Genomic DNA, 23160 nt, shown 5'->3' with positions numbered 1-23160 from the left:
ACAGACAATCAGATAACTGAATTTCTTCCTTAACAAGATTTGTATACAAAATGTGAGCCAAAGCAAGACTTTACCTGCCTGCCACCCACCTTGTTCTGGCACTATCTGTTAAATAAAACATGCCCTTGCCTTCAAAAGTGGTTGGTGGTGGGGTTGTGTTCAGGATCACAAGGTTTGTGGTTAATCAATACTTACTGAGAAGCTGTGTGTGATGAAATTAAATATAAAAGAGAAAAGAATCAGTGAGTGACGTGATTACATATATGTGACAAGTGCTCTGTTCCTGAAGCCAGTTAAGAACTAAACTAAACAATTAGCCCTGTAGTTTGGATTCAGTCTGCAGTTTTTCATATAAAAGTCAATTAAACAAAACGGCTACTGTTAAGTACTGGCATACCAATCAATCTGTTGCTGGATAATAATATTCCTCATTATGCAGCTCTGAAGCTGAACAATGTTTCTTTGCTGAGAAATAAAACTGGCAAAACACAAAATTTACATTCTCATCTTAAAAAAAAATAAAATAAAATAAGGAAACAAAAACAAACATGTAAATAACATATTTTTTCTTCCAAAAATGAATTATCCATTAGACATACAATACAATTACATAGATACATATTTTCAATACCGCACATTCAATCTGCCAAAAAAAGTAATGATTACAAAGCCAACAAAGATGCTGCCATATATATAGAGAGATGTATGTACAATGATTATAGCATTCATAATTGCACTATGCCTCAATAAATGTAAATTACAGGCTTATGTTCTAGGGAATTGGTACAAAAAAAAAATACTCAAAGTAACCTGGGAATGAGGGATTGCAAATCAGAGGTGCCAATCAGAAACAAGAAGGGCTTACTTTGGTACAAACTGAATGTCAACACTCTGCCCTATCACACAGGAATTGGCCAAATTTATTCTCCACTGCTACTGAACTACAACAGTCAGGACAGCCGGGCTGTGATTGGACGAATATAAGGACACAGCTAAAATGTGACTGCGGGGAGGGGTTTGGAGCCACGTGTGAGGCTGTGATTCGACAGTTTGAGCAGTTCAACGCGCTGGGTGGCTGCCTCTTCTTTAACTAAACAGCTTTAACTAACTGTAGCCTAAGTCAGTCCAAGCTATGGGGGTCTTTGAGTGTTTGTGTGTTGGGGTGGGGGATACCATTAACTTTGCTGAATACTTCAAAAACTGCAAGAATCAGTTGGTTGATCAATAAGTCCATCAGTAAAGTCAGTCAGTCTGCTCCTTCGGTTTTAATTAGCTCTGTTCTTTCAACACTTTTCATTCCATTATAAAGTAGTAAACAGCGCAAAGTGGAGTCTGGTGCTCAAGTTGTTTTGGCATTGGCAATAAATATACATATTACCATAATAAAAAGCGTTAATGTGGCACAGTTGAACATAATCATTTAACGACACTGTTTCATAAATTATTACCTCCTCAGCTTCCTTCAGTCTGTGTAAAGCGACCGCTGCCATCATGATCCGCCATGACATGACAGAGCGGCGGTCCCCGTGTGCCTCCTCGCCTTGTCGCTCAAAGCTTAGAAAAGCATTTTTAAAGCCAATTTGTCTCACGCCTCTGAACTTCACGGTTATGCCGATGGTGGAGAGCCAAAGATACCAAAGTCAATGCAATGCAATAATAATGATGATTAAAGTCAATCAATATGAAATAATTTAAAAATCACAGTTTATGCCAACTCATCAAAAGACTTGCCAATCAGTCCATTGAAGGAAAAAGGAAGCTGTTAATTAGAAATCTCTTACATCATTTCCTGTTGGGCAAACAGGTGAACGCCCATGACGAAACTTCATAATGGACTGACAGGTAAGGAGGGAGGGTAAGAAAAAAGGAATGAAACCCTTTTTTTGTTTTCTTCTTGTTTATAAAAAGGCAGGGAGGGAGGGAGCACATTGCATTCATTCCAGCTCTGATGTATCAGAGTGACAGACAAAACAAGCCCCCACACCTCCAGTGCACAAAGTAGTTTCTTTCTTTCTGTCAAAAAAAAAACAAAATAAACAAAAAAAAACTTCACAATGCGTAAAGCCTAAAAATGAGGATTGTTGCTGTACATATTCAACAGCAAATCCCTCCCCAACCCTGCCACATATCCTGCCCCCACGCTCTATATTTCATCAACTCCTTAAATAGCAAGAGAACATTTACTTTGTTCACCCCTTGGGGACCAAGAGATCAACAAATGGCAAATAAATTAGTATTATGCAACCATTAGATTTTTTTTCTCAGATTTTTTTTTCCGTGTGTGTATATGATCTATCTTTTCACAGATTGCGTCAGTCAGTGTGTGTTGAGGGCCTCCAGTTGGCAGCCCTGCTCTGCTCTACACCAGGTTGTACTCCTTTAGGTTGAGCTGCAGGATGGTGTCTTTGACGGCCGCAAAGACAAAACGGATGTTCTCTGTGTCAGTGGCACAGGTGAAGTGAGAGTAGATGATCTTATCGCTGTCTGGATTCAGGTCCACAAACATCTTGAGGATAAACTCTCGCCCTGCTTGGGCGTCTCTCTGCGGACCTGGAGAGAGGAAAATGATGCTCTGTCAGAACACCTGCTGTTGAAGGTTTCATTAGCTTTGCCTTGAGTGTCACAATCACCCGTATTAACTGGACACCAGTAAATCTAGAGATAGAATTTTTACTAATATATTAAAAAAAAAAAAAATTTGTCAACGTTTTATCCTTGCACCTCTGTGATGTGTTTTTGTAGAAAATATCACCTCTGTGATATTTTTTGTGATATTTTCTACATGTGATAGTTAAACATTACAATTTAACCGTCATTCAATTTTTTTAGGACCTGTCCTGATATGTAACACTACACTCTTTGGAAATGAAGCATTCGGTCAATGAAATGAGCACAAATTACTTTAATGCAATTATAGGAACCATACATCCATTCTTATCCTCTTAAGGGTCATGGGGGGTGGAGGGGGTTGGGGGACTGGAACCAATCCCAGCTGACTTTGGGCGAGAGGCGGGGTAAACTCACATTCACATCTATGGACTATTTAGAGTTGCCAGTTAACCTAATCTGCATGTTGTTGGACTGTGGGAGGAAGCCGGAGTGCGCAGAGGGAACCCACGCAGCAAACATGCATATTGCTAGCACAACAGGTGGTCATGTAGTAAATACTGGTATTCTCTTTGCAAATAAAGCAATAGAGCGCTAATATGAGTTACAGCTTCCCAGGGAGATTTGTCCTAGTGTGTAACACTGCGGCTAAAAAAAAGTAAAATAAAATAAAAATCTTAGTATCACCATGCTGTTGAAACTCACCATCATACTCTGGGAAGTAGTCGACCAGGTGAGAGTACATGATCTTCTCCTCCAACAGGTCCTTCTTGTTGAGGAACAGAATGACTGAGGAGTTCTGGAACCAGGGGTACGTGATTATTGTCCTAAACAGAGCTTTACTCTCCTCCATCCGGTTCTACAGAGAGAGAGAGAGAGAGAGAGAGAGAGAGAGAGAGAGAGAGAGAGAGAGAGAGTGTGTGAGAACAGGGATGGGAGGTGAAGTGAGGAGAAAGACAGAGAGAGAGAGGAGAGAGAAAGAGAGAGAGACTTAATCGCTTAATTAAACCACAGTCTTTCATACTCATTAAGTACAGATTTTAATAAACGTTTTACCGCACCAGAGGGAGAGCAGTAAAGATGAGAGAGAAGGGCGGCCACGTGGCCTTCAAGGGCTTAATTTCTCCCTTGCACTTGATTTCAGTGTTTAATTGAACAAAACAACCATTTGGAAAGTAAGCTTTAGATATCACATTGCCAGTGCTGCAGTGTGAAACAGAATATCTCCAATATGAAGTATATATTATTTAAAAAACTGTAAATTATAAAAAAATATCTAATGGCAGAATGCAGAGGACGTGCAGCTGGTCAGTTGTCTTTTTCTTCTACAAGTAACAAAGGAGGGAAAACACATGGACACAACACCAGACCGACACACATATGAACACACACCTGCTCATTAATACACTTTAACAAACTGACACACATGCGATATCCTCTTAAGAAGGAGATGTGACCCGAGGCAGTATTCAAAACAGCTGGCTGATCATTTACAAATGCTTTACAAAGGGAACAAGAGGTGGAGCACTGCCAGGCAGGAGGGGAATCTGATTTCCATTGTTTTAAATAAGGAGTAGCTTTTCATCTTCAGAGCCAACTCATCTTCCACATCACACAAAATATGTAATATGATGCATCGATCAATCACCTCATTGTCTGATTCCACCAAAACTTGGTCGTACTCGCTGAGCGCTACCAGGAACATGATGGATGTGACGTTCTCAAAGCAGTGGATCCACTTCCTCCTCTCCGACCTCTGACCGCCGACATCCACCATCCTGTCATGGCGGGAGCATCCAGGAGAGAGAAAACAGTCACTATAAGCACTGGAAATGTTTGTCTCTTCTTGACCCAGGGATAGGCACACCTTGAGGGGCCAAAGGTGAATCAAACGTGATGACCCTGATGATCACTTGGATGTGGCTTAAATGTTATTCTGATATCCAGTTGACCAAAAGCAGAATATTACCATTTTGACCACGAGTACAACTGCTTCTACCATAAGAGGAGGGGCATTTGCTGTAAGACACACTGAAGAAACGAAAGTGAAACTTCATGTTCAGTGCCGTGCTGTTTCAGTGCTTCAGTGAAGCTCTTTAAGAAGCTGTGACACAGTTATAAACATCCTGTGTGTGAATCCGAAAAACACTCAAAATCAGTTACGTGAGTACAAACACCAATGCTGCGCTGTAAAACTATTCCATTAAATATTAAGCACTGCTTTCATAACTTTACTGTTGGAAAGTTTAAACCTTAACAAGGCATCATATTTTATTTATATTCTATTAGCTTACTGTACTTTTTGAGCATAAAATATTCATCCACAGTGTAACTTGTAAGTACAAGCATTAGATAAATGTAGGTGAGGTAGAAGTACAATATTTTCCCTTTAAAGATGCAGGAATTAAAATGTATAATGTATCTCCAACAATGCCATGCACATATCATTAACCATTGCCTTGACTCCAGCTGTGTTGTAGCTGTAGTTGAAGATTATTAGTAGTAGTAGAAATTTATGGTATGAATGACTATCAGGGCCAAAGCAAAGTATTTTCTTTTGACTTTTCACTTCCAGAGCTGTACAGGCAAGTGTCAACAACAGCAGCATTTTATTTTCAGATGCTGAATAAACACCTGATCTCACCTGAATATGACGCTCTGCAGATCAAAGGGGTATTCAATGATGCCTGTGGTTGGGACTCGAACCCTCAACACATCCTGCTGGGTGGGAAGGTAGGACGGCTCGGCGATTCGGTCCAACGCGTTCAGGTAACTACAAAGGCAAACAAAGAAATTAAATGATCAGTTTGATCCCAGTTTAAAAGTGATGATGAAATCTGTATCCATTGTGTTGTTTTTCCAATCTGCTTACTATTTAGTGGAGTCTGAGAGCTGGTATTCCCTCCTTCGATCGTAACACTCCTGGATGCCCGGGTCATTCCATAAGCTCTTGATTGCATCTACGTAAGGATTCTCGAACATGGTGACCTTTTCTACGTCCACCTCTCTCACAATGTTGGCGTTGCCCTGGTGGGAAAACATCAGAATTTACTGAGACTCTTTAGACATCTTTACTCAGCAGCACCAAAACCAAATTTATCAAAACTTTATCAAGAATTTTTGATCATCTAAAAAAAAAAAAAAATAGAAAAAAAAGAAGTTTGGAACACAATCAAAATACAGGTTGTGCAGTTCTAATTATCCCTCATACACATATTCTATATCCAGCAATTTCTGTGCACCCCCAGGCTCAGCGTGGACCTAATATCTGAAGCCCAAATCCCGCTGGGCCTATTAAAGGGGAAGGTTTTGCCGCCCCAGATTCCCATTAAAACTCTCCTGTGTCCCACGACAAGAGATCAACATGTGCCTGAATGTTGACACAGTTTCACATACTGCACTGACATTCTTTGTGATCAGGATGAATACTTAATGTTAGATTTGTAGTTTTGACACTTTACCGTGTCAGGTCTACAGTCTAGCTAAATGATTTCTGTTATGTAACTGATAAATTCTGCTAGAGTTGTAGGGATGTGGACTCTCTCCATGTAAAACATTTTTAATTTATGTTAAATTAGATTTTCAGACACAGTTATAAGTTCAATTTAAAAAAAATCCCACTTGTAAATTAACAGACAATTACAAGATATTCAGTGTGTAATTTTGTCAGTCTATTATAAAATGGAAAGCTATTATGATAATAGCATGAAGGTTTATTAGCATTTATAAGCCATTATCTATAGAATCGCTATCCAACCCTTACCCATCAGCCTTTCATTAAAATACACAGGACACTTACATAGTCACACAGTCTGCTAGAACTCATAATGTACGGTATTACTCTATGAATGTGGAACTGGCTGACTGTGGGGAAAACAGCATAGCAAAACAAGCCCATTTCACTTAACCATGTGGTCCCAAGTCTCTAAAGACCATAAAGCCCAAACATCACAAAAGACAAAAACAAATCGTTCCTATTTTCAGTGTAGACCATGTGGTTAGAGAGCCAGTCATTTGGGCTGAATGTGATTTATACATGAAGGTGGCAGAGACGACATGTGATGGTTGTATGTGTTATTCACAACTTCTGAGAGAATCAATCCATACGGGAGAGGGAAGAGTTGGGAATGACAAAAGTGAAAAGGTGAGATGTTACAGAAAGACAAAACAGATATCCCATAAAAAAAAAGCAGATACGCTGTCAGTGATTTATTTTAATGAGTAGGCTTGATAAGGCCACAGGCCTGTGAAAGTGGTATTTACAATAAATGCCCAGAAAGACAGTGTAAACACGACTGACAGGTTTCATTTTCACTTCCTTCGTGATGTCAGTAAACTCCTTTGTCAAAAAGGTAAATACTTCCCATTTTAGCTGTATGCATATGAGAGGACAGGGATGTTGGTTATAAAATATTCAGTAGTTCTGTTGTATGCTTTCACTGTACACATCACTTATGACATACACATATCTTAGAAACACAACGCAGCAGATCATTTTGTTGTTTCTCTGTACTTAAGTACTATACTAGTATTCTGGTACTTCTCTACTGAGTACTGAAGGTCTCACACAAAACTTTCACTGGCAAGCACACTGACCACACAACAGCCATTTTCCAGATACTGGAAGTGCAGTTACAATGACGTATGAAGGGGCTTTTTAAAATAAAAATAAGGATTGTTTTTACTCAGCATATTTAAGGGTACTTGGCTTTCCTTGTGTTTAAAGTGGGCAAAGCAATGGTGAAATTGCTGAGCTGAAACAGCATATTCGGTTTCGTTCTTCATGAGCATGCACTCACTGGACGGGAAGCGAAAGCAAGCATGGAAAACAAGCCACAACTGTGGTGGATCATTTTAACGAAGTTAAAACCAAGTTGTGGTGCCATTTTATTTCATGTCGCAGTTTACTCAAAGCATTAGCTAAGACAGACTTGGTGGACAGGTGTGACAGATCTGGTTCCACTTTTTGATTGCTTGTTACAGCCTGTGTCCCCAGAATTTGTTGTTTAACACTGTGTGTGTCTCATAAACTCAGTGCTGACAGTGTGTGAGAATTCAACCCTTCCTTTCACAAAATCTCAAAGTTTAAAAGATTAAAATGTTATTACTCTTAAGATGTCAACATAAAGTCAGATATGCAGCTGCAAAAATGCAAGCAACATGTGGTGGCATCTGTTATGTGTCAACCTGCTGTTTCCCTGGCAACATAGCTAATACAGTTACAATATCCACCATGCGCGTATATTATCAATAAAGCACTTACTGGGTTTTAATTCTAACATCCAAAGATTAGGATCTCAATTCAGAATAATGCACTAAAATCCACTAAATAATTTATCACCTCTTCCCTTCCTCCCCAGATCTCTACAAAACCCTGTGAAAAATCATCTGACTGGACTGTGGCCACGCAGGGAGGAGCTGGTAGCAGCGTGGTCGGCTGTCACCTGATACTGTCTGATTTATAGAAAGTGTTGCTGAGGTGATCGACTCCTATGCACCACTTCCTTTCATTTGGCACTCTCACGGGGAAAAAACTGCGAGTAAGAGGTCACTGTGACATCTCCCAAAGCTATGACCACAAGGGTACCTCATGCAAATGAATAAGGAGGGAAAAAAAAGGTCCTGCTGAAGTGGTAGTTATGCAAAGTGAGGTCAAATTCGGGTGAGTAGTATAGGGCAGATCTCTGTCTTGTGTATTTACATGTGTATATTTGTGTATATACGTATATATTCACACATGGATTTGAGCGAGTGGAAATGCACAGGCAAACACAAATACACAGTGTGATGGAGTGCTGGAGTGCTTTAAGGACACAGGAAGTGCCAAAAAGGACAGGAAACGATTATGGATGGCTGTTCCAAATAAGATAGACAGCACTCTATAAATATACAACACGCTGTGGCCACTTCTCTCTGCAGCATCTCTGTCTTTTTTCTCAAATTATTTGCCACCCTTCACTACAGTTGTCATTTCAGTTGGGGGAATCTGAAATGGCTTGTGCGAAAGGACGCCCCTTTACCTTGTTGTGCTCGTATTTGTAAGGGATCTTGAGTGTCTCCATGGCTCGGATCATGGCCTGCATGGCCGTGAAGATGTTCTGATAGACCAGTTTGGTGAAACCCCTTTTGTCCTCATCAGAGTAACCGGCGCCGTGGATAATCCTCATCTGTTTGATGAACGTGCTCTTCCCACTCTCCCCAGTGCCTGAGAAAGTCAAGAAAAGACAGGGAAAGGGAGACAAATGAGCAGAGTTTATTTATTTTGTAGCTTTGCGCAGGGTTTAATTTCACCACACAACACATTTAATCTCCTGTGTCAGCAGCCACGCTCCTTAAATGGACATTTTGGCATTTATGACTTTCCTTGACCTCTGTGAGCAAAAAAAGGAACTGCAGCAACATAACAAAAGTCTAATTAAAAAGTAATTAGTCAAGAAGAGCTGAGCAGCTGGACAATAGCCATAAAAATCTTCTGAAATGCTGGTATTCTTACACAGACCTAGTTCCACTGTAGCAGCCACTGGCCAAAAAACAGAATATAGCATACAGAGTGTTTACCAAACGTTTTTCACCAACAACCGCTACCCGCTTTGATGTTGTGGATATAAAATGTCATCACTTCATCAATTTATCTTATTAGACGGATCAATTAGCGAATGAATTCTTGAGTTATGGCCGAAAAACATTCCCTCCAGGAGTTCCTGCTACATTTCTATAAGAATTGGATGGACACGAGGTCACAGTGACCTTGACCTTTGACCACCAAAATCTTATCAATTTCTCTTTGAGTCTAAGAGAAGGTTTGTGCCAAATTTGAAGAAAATCCCTCAAGGCAATCCTGAGATACCGTGTCCCATTCTTGGGACGGACGGAGGAACAACCCGAAAACCTGAACATAATACCTCCAGCCATGTCGAAAAATATTTTAAAATGTAAATGCGCATGAGGACATTTCCTGAGGGAAGACAGCTGAATCATAGCTTTCTGCAGCACAACATCCTGTCTTTGACAAAACATGTACACACATTTATACACACATGCACACAGACATACAGTGTATACTCACACATACTCATGCACTCAGTCAGACACAAGCACATAATAATATGTGCTGGCTACTTTCTTCACAGCCTGTTTGCTTGGTCTGGTGACAGACCAAAAACAACATCTCTCTCCTCTCAGTGGTGACAGGAACTATTTGGGTGTGAAGAGCTGGGGGTGTAGTTTCTCTTTGGTTCATTGAGAATCTTGGCAGGCCAATTGAACAGTCTAACTTTACTTCACCGCTAACTGTTTAATAACTTTGGCAGGAAGGAGTGTGTGTGTGTGTGTGTGTATTTTGCATGTCAGTGGCCAGGAGACGTGTGCTGCATTCCAGTGTAAGTGTGTATTATAAGAGTCTTGAAGTGCGACACTCCTTTGTATTGTATAATATAAACTCTATTTTAGCCAAATTAGCCTCTCTACTGTGGGTCCATAACACAAACTGGGCACTTTACAATACCAAGCTACAAACTAAACTGGAGCCGAAACACTATAACCTCTAGGGAAACAGCTTTTCTATTGTAGGGTTGCCAGTTTAGAAGGCTAAAATGAGGGGAGGGAAGGTAGTAATGACAAAAACTAGAATGAGAACAGTTATCCTTGAAGTGCACTTTAGCCAAACACTTAACCCTTAAACTCTTACTTACAAAATTGTTTTCTTAAAGAGCAAGAAGGCATGAAGAAACGCTAACATATATTGTACACAGAATCATCAGAATATATGTGGTCTATTGTGAAATGTTTTATTTTCATTCACCTATATGCTAACTCAAATAAATCCGTGGTTGGGAGCTGTTCCCTTGTTGAATCTGCTTGTTAGTGTGACATGAATATGCTACACAAACAGAGTTGTGTACACTCTGAAATATTCACTTTGTTGCACCAGTGGGCGGGTCGGACTTGTCACTACCTGCTTTACACACACAAACGCAGACACACACACACACTCTGTCCACCTATGATTAACTACTACATTAACTTCTATGACAAATAGTAGTTGCGGTGGGACCACAAATAGCATTGCAAAAGAGTTAATACCTTACAGCATCCATCCTAAAAATAGACACATTCTATTTTTTAAAACAGGCAAAGTGGAACAGTGACTAATCTCAAAAACTTAAATGAATTGTGCCAGTGGGTTTTGAATTTGTACATGCACAAAGGATCCGGGTTGTTCTTGTGTGGCACAGTTCTGATTGCCTCATAGCCGCAGGAATGAACCTGATGTCCTCTGTATAGGCAGTAAAAAAAATTAAAAAAAAGAACAAAAGTGCACTGAAATGAAATTCAAGACAGCTCAGTCTACTTTTAAAGGTTGAATGTGTGGAGTAAATGTTTCCTCTGGGGATTGACCAATTCAAGAAAATGTTCCTCACAGGATAACTTTAATCCTACAACGGTACAGTGTTTTATGCAGGTTGCCTTAGGTTATAGAAAAATTAGATGGTTATACTGCATTGTACAACCAACAGCACGATGTATAATAAAAGAAGAGGTTCAAAGGCCTTGAAATATTGCAGACAACAACTTCTCCAAAATAAATCTCTTGACCACATCTGGGTCCTAATGGATCTTCTTAACTCTACCAGTGAGAGACGCTGAAAAAGACTGTGAGACAGAGAGTATGATAGGTATGAGTGTGTTCTGGCCATTAGAGGCTGCTGAGTCACTTTTCGAACACATGCAGTGACCCTGGATTAACCCGTGTTTGAGGCTGGTGTGACTAGATTGACGTTACATCTGATGTGAGTATGTCTGATCCGGCTCCTCCGTCTACAAGCCCTAGGACTTGTAGACGGACTAAGAGGACAAAGGAAAAAAAAACAGAACAAGAACAGGCTGCTTTGTGTCGGTGTGTGGTGTCTTCATTTACTCGTGATATTCTGGACATTTGAAACTTAACTGTGAGCTGCCAAATATTCACACCCTATGTAACAAAACTGGTAAAAGAGTAAGCACATGTTAAGGTAATCAAAAGGATCATATGAATTTGGTAGCTTTTTTCCCCATTAAAAAGGCTGTTGTTTAGTGGCCATCAGACAAGTATTGGAAGTTTCCACAGCCCATGAATGCACCAAAGCATCAGTGTCGGCTATGCACAGAGACGCCTGCCATTGACTTTTTAAACCAAATGGGATAAAGGATGCAAAGATGCTTGAATATCGTTATAAAAAATGCATGAGTGAACAAGGAGAAATAAATTCACTGCCAAGATCTTAGCAGGACCTCAAGAGTGAATAAACACACAGGGCAGAGGGAGGGCCATAGCACCATACTCACTTTTACAAATGCTTCAGTATAAAGTGCAATGTGTTTCTCTAATTACAGTCTGTAGTACCTTTAAGTTCTTACTAGCACTTAACAATGGTCAGGCACTGCTTGGTTCTGATTTTAAAGGGAGAACTATGGGATTATTATGGGATGACTTCTGTAGGTATTGGCAGTGGGAGTTTTTGCATAAAGTTTTATGTCAACAAATTAAGAAAGCTCTGCTCCCTCACTGTCATGTGTAAATACTGTAGTGAGCACTTAACTGAGCGCAAAGTTGACTCTGTTCAAGTAATTCTACAATATAAAAGGTCAGGTATAAATCTGTATGGAACTGCAGCTGCAGATTAACCCACATTGTGATATAGAATGAAAGTGAACTTAATCTTTTATTGAGCAGCTGAAGCTGTTGAACAATGTTTTTTCTTCACTTTCTTAAAGAAGGTGGACGCCAGTGCTTCTGGCATGCAGCCTTAAAACAGCACCAGCAAATCTCTAGGCAAAACCGAGGGCAGTCATGAATTCAATTTTAAAAAAATATTGCGGTGTACCCATGTACCTCACTAGACAGTACTCTGACGTTCACAACCAGCATTTGCACTGTGAATATCTACATGCTAGTGTGAGCTATTTTAGTTTAGGACAATTATGCAACTGTGAAAATGATGCTGTTTACATCCTGCCAATGCCATGGAAGACCTGGATCATACTGGAGAAAATGCTGAATCTTTGTTAAGTACTCACATGAGTACAGGCCTGTTAATTATGGCCTGCAATAAAATTGAATCCCTTCTAAAAGTCAGAACTGATAAATGTATAAAACTTACAAAACTGTATTTTTTAAAAAATTTTTGTCCCAAATTCTGAACTCTCTATTGCCGCACTGTTCATTTGGCTGCATTCATACAAGAATCATATGACGTCTTTAGTGTTTCCTCTCACAATTACAACCATGTGTTTGTTCAAAGCTTGTTAAAAGTTGCGGTGGACTTTGTTCAGTTGTAGCCTTGACAAAGTTCCCACAGCTTTCATTTGTCCGATAAAAGCAGCTGACAGTGATTGGGCAGATCAACACTTTTGCAAATGTTTTTGACAGATGATATGCAAAATTTGAGTGTCAAAAGTGCAGATTAAACATGTTGCAATGCTGAAATGATTTCCACTGTGCAAAATTTGAACACAGTTCAGCAGATATTTTCTGTGACTACAGAGGTAATTCAGTACAGAGTCATTGTTCATAACTGTTCTGCCTGTTGTGACGTTTTAAATCAGATTCACTTTCATCCCACTTTGTTAATGATTTTCTCTGTGTATGTGTAAGTTTGTAAAGGGGGGCAAGCGTTATAAACTAGGTCCAATGGTCTCTTGAGGTTTAGAGTTGGGCTGTGCCACTTTTGTAATTGGACAATTTTAACTTAATTTAGCAGACGGAGACAAGCCTGATAATTGTTCATGTTTAACCCTTTTGTCTGTCAACAGATGTTTGAGACCTTAATGATAAAAAGAGGTCAGACGTATGCAATACATGTAGAAATGCAAAAAAAAAAAAAAAGCACCAAAAAAAAAAACATTAAATTAAGACTAATTAATTGACTAATTAAGCTCAAGTAAAAAAAAAATCCTAGTTAATTCAGGTGACAGTAGGGGCAGTTAATCTGGCTCTTTGTCTGTATCCCTGTTGTTCTATCTAAACAGGTTTTGATTAAAATATCTGACCACAATGTGAGGTTAACTTTGAATAATGTAAAATAACAAGCTACTAAAATACACTGCCATCCTGAGAGACCCTACCCTGTGCATGTGTTCTCTCAGCCGTTTCAGTTCAGTGCGTCCCTTATGTAAACATGTTCCAGTGAGGCAAAACGTTTGTAGCTGCAAGTCTTGTACTCACGGTCCACATGTTGAGCAAAAATGCAATGTCATGAAAAGGATCATTAGATGGCTGATTATAGGAATTTATAAAACTTTAGAGTAAGAGAATCATTTTTAACACCGCCAACTTTTAAAAACATCCATGCTCAAAGCTGCATTGCCATGCTAAAAAATTGTATGTAGCTTTGAGTTTTATCCTGTCTGTCCTGTTGCACTGTGAGCTCACCAAAACAAGTTGGAGTTACTGCTTATGTAACAGAACAAAAATTAACACAATAAGCATGACAAAATGTTTGCTATGACTGATTATTAGTGATTTAAAAAAAGACCTTAATTTTTACCCAAAACCAACTAAAGATATGGCAGCCTGCAAGGTACAAAATCGCTCTGTTTAGAGATTAACTTCACCAAGTGTCCTAATTATTTAACACAAACCAATTCTGTTTCCCATTCCTTTTCTTCAAGAACACAGATTCACTATTTCCTTCCAGTCTCCGGTCACTAAGCCACCATTCCTATGCTATGTTTTTGCTTTCACCTCTTCTCCATTCATCTAAAAATTCCCATGACTGCACAGGTCTGGAATCTCAGCTACTATTATTGTGCCACAGCTTCTACCTTCCTTTCCCCTGTCACTTCTCATTTCTCCAGACCTAATGTCTTGCTTAAAGAGTAGATGTTTACTTTCCCCAAAAATAAAGACGAGCAAGCAACCTGGGTCTAGTGGTATTTATCATTTTAAACCAACATTTAACATTTAACGTCATTCCCCCTGAAACAGAGTATTACCAATCAAGTAACATTTTTCTTAAGCTAAATGCCCGCATGTCATCAAAAGTCACAGTGAGACACACGGCTGCATAAAGGCTGAAGGTGTAGGTTTTCATTCAGAACTGATTGCTATGAATCTACTGGACATTTGACAAAGTTTTTCAAGCGAAGGAGAAGTACTCTTCTTTATCTCAACAACTAGTCAAGTGCCCTCTAAGCATCATCTGCTTCTGTCATGCATTATTTAAATTTACAAAATTCAATGTCTGAGTGCTTTTGAAATAAAAAGCATAGAAAAAAATAAACATTGTGGAATCTTCTTGTTTAATCTAACTTTCCGACTCACCCAACAGCTGAACACACTTGTGGCGTTCTCTGTACAATAAGAATCACATATTGTTCAGAAAGTTCATCTGAACACATTTGCAGAAATTCCCACAAATGTGCTGCACTCGCAGGTTGCTTTGTTTTCACCTTCTGTCCAGTTCACCCCAAACCAGCTCCATGGGGTTTAAGTCTGGAAACTGTGCTGGTCTTTCATCATGAGAAGTCACCCTCTATTTCTTTTTGTATTTTTTGTTTTTGGTCATTATCTTGCTGTAGGATGAAGCCCTGACCAACCATTGCTTTGTTACTTGCCTTTTTCTCATCATTCTGATAGCGACATACAATACTACTTCCTGCAGTACAGTGTTGTCGCAATAATGCATTAGAGGGTGGAGTAGCACAGTCTGTTCTAATACTACCTTTGTACAGACAGAGGGTTTGTAAATAAAAAGCAAAAGTTTGGTCACCTACAGGAATTTGTTTGCATTTACTTTCAAGGCTTAATTTACTTCCACTGCTGCAGGAAAGCTGTTAGTTAACTAACTTCTTAATCCCTGAAAAAGGCCTGACTGACTGGTATCATGCATCTTGCTAACGTAATTTGCTAGCTTTGCAGTCTCATTATAACTTGTTTTATTGTTCCCAAACGAACCACATTTGCAGCCGTTTTTTACCACAGACATTTTGACTTGTCACAGAAAGAAAAGCACAGGTGGAAATAATAACATTAATGGTGGTTCAGTTTTTTTTTTTTTTTTCTTTTTGGCAGTGCCCAGCAGCAAATAACAGTTTTATTAGTTACACTTGTGTTTGACAAGTCAAGATGTCTGCTATGAAAAAAGTCTGGTCAACAAAAGTTTCACTCCACATTTTCCTCCCTGGTCACATGCATCAGTTTCGGAAACACATCACATTGAGTCATATTGTTTAAAAATGTGCTATTATTATCATCATCATTATTATGTTTTTATTATTATTAAGTAGGAAAATGTCTCAAGTTGCTGATGATTCACCTGTGTTTTCTTACCTACTGAAGAAAGAGGTAAGTGCTGTTCTAATGGATTATGACAGTGATTTAATTTTGAATGAACGCGTTTATGTTTGTGTATTGCTGGATGAGATCAATTTCAGTTGGCTCTTGCTGAGATACTCGACCTAATTGTTCTTCTGCTTTGGCAAGCATCGATTTTAACTGTACTTCTCATGAGTCACCTGTCTAAGTGAGGTCTTTAGTATCGCTGACTCTTAAGCATTAAACTGAATGTGTAACAGACAGCTTCTAAGTATAACACACTCAACTACCCTTCCACAGTGTTGCTAGTCAAGTATTCTTGGTCATCTGTCCAAATCTAAATGAGTGTTAATTTAATCTCCCTTATTAGTTTACAGCTCCTTAATGGATATTAAATGCACAAGAATAGATTACATGCTTGCAATGTTCTCTAAACCTGCTTATCTTTTATGTTGTGTGTGTTTCAGTGTACACAATCCCTGTGGACACAAAGCAATTAGTGCGTTTGAGAGATTATAAGTGAAGTTTAAAAGCCAAGATGATTTGTGGAAAAACCAAGCAACTGACATTTTGAAGAACTGAAAAACTTCGAAACTTGACCAGAGAGCTTTGCACTCAAGACCCATGGGACACAAAGCAATTAGTGAGTTTCAAAACCCACAACACACTGATAACATAAGGGGTAATGGAGCCATATAGAGCACACACACACAATTTCCTCTGGTTTAACTTGACCGCTAGTATTGGGAGTGGTGCCATCAATGTGTATTACACTGTAATATAACACACAAACGAAAAACGCACAATCTGACCATGAATTCAGGGCCCTGTGTATAAGCTGGTATATTCCATGAGCTGTAGTCTCACTGACAATGTGCGCGTTGGTGTATGTCTGAGCGTCTCTTCTGTCCACAAGGGTAAGTGAGGTCTACTGTCCTTGGTTTAGCCTAAACCATTTAACTATCACATTTCCTATTTATACTCCAGTCAGCCGCCCTATGCCACCCGTCAAATCATTCCTACAACACCTCAGGACAACATCACACAGCAGACAACTGTTTATACCCCTGTCAAAAACCTATACTCATGAATGCTAGATAGAGTAGTAATGCATACCCTGAAAATTGCACTGCCTTCTATATGTAACGTAACTTTTTCATTACAGAAAATTCATAATTGATTTTTGTGTTACAGTGAAATCATACATGTGGTTAACCATTACAGGAAACATTTCACTCTACAACTTAATGGATCTTACTGTAGCTTCCCTACAACTCCATATTCAAAGACATTAACTGTACGCATTCTGTCATTAGAGGCGTGCAACAAAACCACTCTGAAATATAATACCCTGTACTGATAGGGCCTACTGATAAGCGGCTGCTACAAAAGAAAAAGCTAAATGTTGAGTGAGAATCAATCATGAACAATTAGGTTTGGGCAACCAAATGCTCTGTCTCACAAGAATAGTGACAAATGACTGAATTCATACTCTATAATGTCTTATTGTTATGTAATCAATCTTACACATTCCCACTTTTTGCTTTGGATCATTGGCTGTTTATGTGTTTGCATAATGAGCGAATTGTTGGGTATTAGAGGAGATTAAGGGGCAACAACAACACAATTATTTGTCCATATTTAACAAGGGAGGTGGCAGTCACCTCCTTCAAATCCTGTTAGTGGGGATTCATTTCAACATTTTGTGCTAACAGGAGGGCAAAGGGGAATCCTTTCTCTTTCAATCCCTCTCAAACATGCCTCTGGAGGCAAAACTAGGATCTAAGTTTCCAACCTTTTACACCTACTCCTTCATGCATTTCCTAAGGAAGTGAGTGACCAGAGAACTGGATCAGGAGGAGAGGTTTCTGGCACCACTCTCTGCCACCACCACGGTCATCACATCTAATGGGCTTTTTGTTGGAAATCTAATTAAAAACGGGATGGTGAGTAGATGACTTGTTTTCCTCATATTTCTCCAGGATGACTAATACTTCTCAACAAGATTTTACCCCCCATCCCTCCCTCCAAACTCACAATCCCACACTGTAATAATACACAGGTACCAAAATTACTACTATAGTTTTTAAATATCATGGGACTGTAACTCTGTGAAGTGTGGAAACACTAGTTGATGAAAAAAAAGGATAATTTATTTCAGCTTTATGTGTCTCTACTTACTGCAGTGCCGCTGTGTTGTGTTTCAGTTAGTCTGAGAATGATTAAGTTGAATAAAATGATAGATGCATGAGCGTACCACCACACACAGGCTTCTGTATGTTAAAAGGACAACATACTCCCAAGCTTGCTCTAAAGACTTACACCTGTGATATAATCATTGCCAGGGTTAGGTGTTAAGCTGCAATGCTGTCTTGATTACTCCCAATAAAACGCTAGACTTTGGCCCAGCCAATACTTGACACACTCATAAGCACACCACCTGGACGGGCCCTCCAGGCCTGGCTGCACAGGTTGCTGTCAGGCCAGTGAAAACATGGAGAGGTAATAGGTAAGAGTTAAGAGGCCCACAGCGACTGGTGAGCATTTGTTTCCTCGACACTAACCGGTCGCAGTTATTCAAATCAGGTGGTTTTTTCTTACGCTGGGAGCCACACAGGCCTGGCTGGGCAGCATCTCCTCCCTTTGCTGACCTGCCAATCTGTGCACTCGACTCACAACACGGAGATATTTCAAACGCCCACTCCCAAACTTCACTCAGGTGGGAAGCCCCATTAATAGACCCCCGCCTTCATCTGCAACCCCCCCCCCAACACCACCCCTCTCTCCCCGACAAAGGTATTTTCGGGGAGAGGAATGTGGGCTTTGCATCGCTCACCCCGCTCCTCTCCCTCCCCGTGTTTCTCCCTGCCGAGCTTACCGAGAAGCAACAGTTTCAGTTCCCGGCGTGCGTCCCTCTTATCCCGGCGGAGCTGCCTTTCGATCTCGTCGTTGATCCGCCTGGCTTCTTTCGCCTCCTCGCTGAGGCAACACGCCATTATGGATTCCAGGGTCATTCTCTCCTCCTTTCTTTTAAAAAAAATATTTTTTATTTATTTAAACGCGCACTTTTCCGCCTTTTCCTCTTACCGATTCATCCAGATATCAGATTCGTCTGGGTTTTAAAAAAACAAACAAAAAACAAAAACAAAACACAGAGGCCTGTGAATGCCAAATAACGTCCTCATACAGGCCTACTTGTGGTGAAATAACGCGTGGACGCCCTTATAATGAGCCTGAACAGCGCACAGATTGTGGTGGAAAGGAAAATTAGATGTTTGAGAAATTATTGACCCCCCCTCCCCCCGTTTCGGTTTCGCCTTCTGGGGCCTCCCGACAGCTTCAAAATAGTGTCCAAAGCGGTCTGAGTTGTATATCTGTGCAATCTTAATTGGTGTAATCTGCTTTTCCTTCTCAATATGATCAACAGATCCTTTTAAGACACATCCTCCGTACAGCTCTGTGTGATCTCGTTAAGCGTTGCCATCCGTGCCCGGTCACCCTCCTTTCAAAGTCTTCAATGTTGTTATTTATTTTTTATTTATTTATTTATTTTTTCAATCGGCAAAATCCAGTGTGTTCGCGTTACCGTCGCGGACGAGGGCAACGGGGAAAACACATGAATAAAGCTGTCGGTTTATTTTCCAATGGCTCGACTCCCGGGCGTGGTAAGGCAGAATATGGCGGACTTTCACTCCAGTCCGCTAGGCTGGGATACAGTACAGTTATCTCTCTCTGTCTGCTCAAAAAAGCAAGAAAGCCACACATAACATCGCCTCTCCGCCGGAGCTCTCGACGCCGCGGCGAAAATATATCCCAGCTCGTCTTAAAAGGCGTTCACACGTCCATGGCTCCGGAACGGGATGAGAAGAAAGATATAAACGCCGTGTTGTGTGCTTTTTTTTTTCCTCCCCTCTCTCTCTCTCTCTCTCTCTCGCTCTCACTCTTCCCCCCGGCCAATCTTCTCCTTTTCCTCAATTCTCTTCATGTATTTTTATTACAGAGGCCATCCACTCCTCCGCTGGCAGGGGTGACGTCGGCCTCCCATCGACTAGGGGGGAGTGTCACGTCAAACAAACGCCACACAAGTATTTATACCCCAACCTGTGGAATAGAAAATGTGTATGAATGGACAAGCTGAGCTCACAGCTCCACGGGCAGGGGTGTTTTAACAGAGGGCAGTTCCACTCCGAGTCTGTTTTCGTGCGGACTGCTGTGGGAGAAAGTCATCATCATCATCATCATCACCATCATCATCCTCAGTTTACTTTAAATGTCAGTGATTGTGACTGATTTACAGCAGCGCAGTAAAATGTCTCTTTTGTGAAGGTCAGTATGTTCTGTTTTTGTTGAGACTGAGAGGTGTTGATCCAACTCCATGGTCAGTTTTGGTTGTGGTGGTGTTATTAATGTGGAATATACACTATACCAAAATATACACTTTTTTTTTTTTCTGTAGGCCTACACCTTGCTAAAAGTAGCCAAATACACCAGCCCAATACAGCACCCCTACAATAAATCCTACCTTAAGTTTTTTAGGTGAAGCTTTTTTTTTTTAATATAGAGAAGTGTTGAGTAGACTTTGACTTAAGGTCACTTTGGAGGCTGTATTTTGTTGCTGTTGAATTGTGTGGTATTGAACTGTGCTTTACTTTTAGCTTAGCATACCTAATAAACTGGCTGCCACCATAGCCATTAATCTCTTGATTAAATGTATTCCATCCCTTGTGCTTTTACAAATTGTTGGAGAGTTGTGGCTTTTCTGAAAATACAGATAATTTTTGAGTATGTTAATGATTGAATGACAACCATTTAGTTTTACTGGTGGTCATGCTAGTGCAGTCTGATGGTGCTGGTAGTGGACACAATAATGTACATTTGAATGTGGCAACAGTAATTATTCCCTTTGTAAATGTTATGTTTTCTATTTTGTTGAGACTAAGAAGTGTTTAGACTGTAGTGCTATGGTTTGAGATTACTTTGATTTTGTGAGGACATCCTCAAAATACAGAATTTATAATGTATATGTTTCAGTGTTATACATTTCATAGTTGTTCTACTCATCGTAGTGCAGTTGGATTGCTTTATATTGTACAGGTGTCCTTTGCCTTTAACAAACTGGAGAGTGATACAGCAGTTGTTAGTCACATTAATCTAACAATAGGCCCACACACTTACAGACTGATGAAACGATCAGTGGACAGATGGATAGATGGATGTTAGAGGCCATATCACGTGTTCAAAGTTGTTCCATTATGATTATGCCATTAGTATTATCAGCTAATTTAGCCTCGTACTACTGTCCTTCCCACAACCAAACAAATGGCTATCATTACCCACTCATTAAAGGGAGTGCAGTCAGTCCTATTATGATGTTAACTGTTGTAACAGTTTTCGACAGCAAACAAAATCATCTTTTGTAGATTTATTGTAGATGTATTTTGATGGTAATTGTTATATAGTTTTGATTTGCGCATCAGTTTATGTGGAGTCAGAACCATGTAATAGCTATTAGAAATTCTCTGATTCAGATAAACATTCACTTGCCCTGTTAAGTCTTCTTCTTCTCTGAGCTTCCTGTAAAGATAGCTGTCAATCAAAGTAGAAGCAGGTTTGCGTGGGTGTGATTGCGTTGAAAGTGACCAATCATAAGAGAGCTAGTGCCTCCCTTGGTTTCCTCCCCCAAGTTGGGTCGTTTCACAAAACTTTGTTTGAGAGCCTGAATGGCGTTGTGCGCTTGTCATCGAGAAAATCTCCTTGCGCATAGTGGCTTTTTCGTGCGCTTGCTGCTTAGACTTAAGTTCACTCTTCCTATGTTATATCATTCCGGTAGCAGTTTTATCACACTCAGTCAACATAATGTGTGTGTGATTTTGATTTGGGTTTGGCCATTTAAGCAGGTCCTGAGTCGTACAGTGGACCTCTCAGGCCCCAACTATGAGAGTGGTAATGAGCTTGAATCCCATGCAACATGATGATTAAAGTCCAAAGCTACGGTTGTAGAATGAGTGCTGACCTGCTTTATTGGCCAGGTTTGGTTTAAAGGCTTTTTGTGTCGAAGGCCCTCCTGAAAACGTGCCAGCTTTGTTTCTTGGTGGGTCACATGCTGTATTCCACATGTAGTACTAACTCATTACAACTAATTACAATTAATTTCTCTGCACTGCTTTGCTTTGTTTCTCATTCTGGGGAACAGTCACACACCACAAAAATTATCAAAAGTCTTCAAAAGGAAACATAAATCTTGGGTGCACTCACACCTGTACTTGGAGCTGTCTTGTGATCGGATCACTCAAGATGGATGTTAATGCCAGGTGAGAACAGGGGCCTTAGTTAAATAAGCAGATTTGAAGGGCAAAGTTCATGACTTTTTAACTGCATCATAAACATTCTACTGTACTACAGCATACTCTCAGTTCTTTCAGCAGTGTGTGACATATAGTAAATCTCCACATAATTCCTTGTGACAGTGTGAGTGAGGCAAGTGGATCTTGCACCATCAAGGCTGAGATAAGGATTATTGTGAAGTGAGGACAGCTCTTTATGAGCTGCTTTTGTTTAGCCTTTATTTACTGACATGTTAAAGTGTGTTGTACTACTGCCCATGAGTGGTAAAATATTTGTGTTAGGACCGCCACTGTTTGCACAAAGAATATTATACATGTAGTAAAACATAGCTGGAATGGCCATATATACTCAATTTTTAAAACCACTGAGCACTGAAATGATGTGCTTTGTTTGTAATACAATTATATGTTTATAATCAACATTACTTTGCCATAAAATGTCTAATGAGTAGTTATTTTAGATTTTAAATGTAGTCACACTCTCTTAAACTATTTTCTGCAAACAAAAAGTTAGAATTGAGGTCATCTCAGATAGATATTGAGCAGTGTTGATTGTAACCTAACTAAGTGGCCCATTTAGACCATTAAAATGGGGACATCCCAGTGACTCAGTGCTTAATTGCATGTAATGCATTTGTTTAAAACCAGCTCATGAAGTTGAAGCTGGTCTTATCTTTTCTGACCGTATTAACCAAGCAGGCAAAAATCAGAGCTACAAAGAAGTACATGAAGACATGTCATAGAAAAAAAAAGTGTAAAACTGGTCCAGTAAAATTAATGTTAGCAGTCTGGGGACCTGTCTGATTAGTCCCAGTTTTGCAGCTTGGGGAGCCATTCAACCTGTGCCTGTAATGAAGGTCAACCAACCAGCTCTCCAGAGGGACACGCAGCCACAGGTCAGTAACATTTTAACCT

At 39.9% G+C, this 23160-nt stretch overlaps 1 protein-coding gene across 1 annotated transcript; it reads right to left on the bottom strand.

Moving 5' to 3' along the window:
• Positions 1-549: 549 nt before the first annotated feature.
• Positions 550-19924, bottom strand: LOC121184028 (guanine nucleotide-binding protein G(q) subunit alpha). The gene is made up of 7 exons (XM_041041375.1): positions 18780-19924; positions 8628-8812; positions 5480-5634; positions 5252-5380; positions 4256-4385; positions 3313-3466; positions 550-2550 (listed from the first exon to the last, which is right to left on the bottom strand). Exons 1-7 carry the CDS (start codon positions 18913-18915, stop codon positions 2360-2362), a joined length of 1080 nt encoding a protein of 359 aa, XP_040897309.1. The 5' UTR covers positions 18916-19924; the 3' UTR covers positions 550-2359.
• Between the last annotated feature and the right edge of the window lie 3236 nt (positions 19925-23160).

This window comes from Toxotes jaculatrix, chromosome 7 (genome assembly GCF_017976425.1).
Source record: "Toxotes jaculatrix isolate fToxJac2 chromosome 7, fToxJac2.pri, whole genome shotgun sequence".
NCBI lineage: Eukaryota > Metazoa > Chordata > Actinopteri > Toxotidae > Toxotes > Toxotes jaculatrix.
Note: the sequence above shows the minus strand (reverse complement) of the source record. Positions and strands in the feature narration are given on the sequence as shown.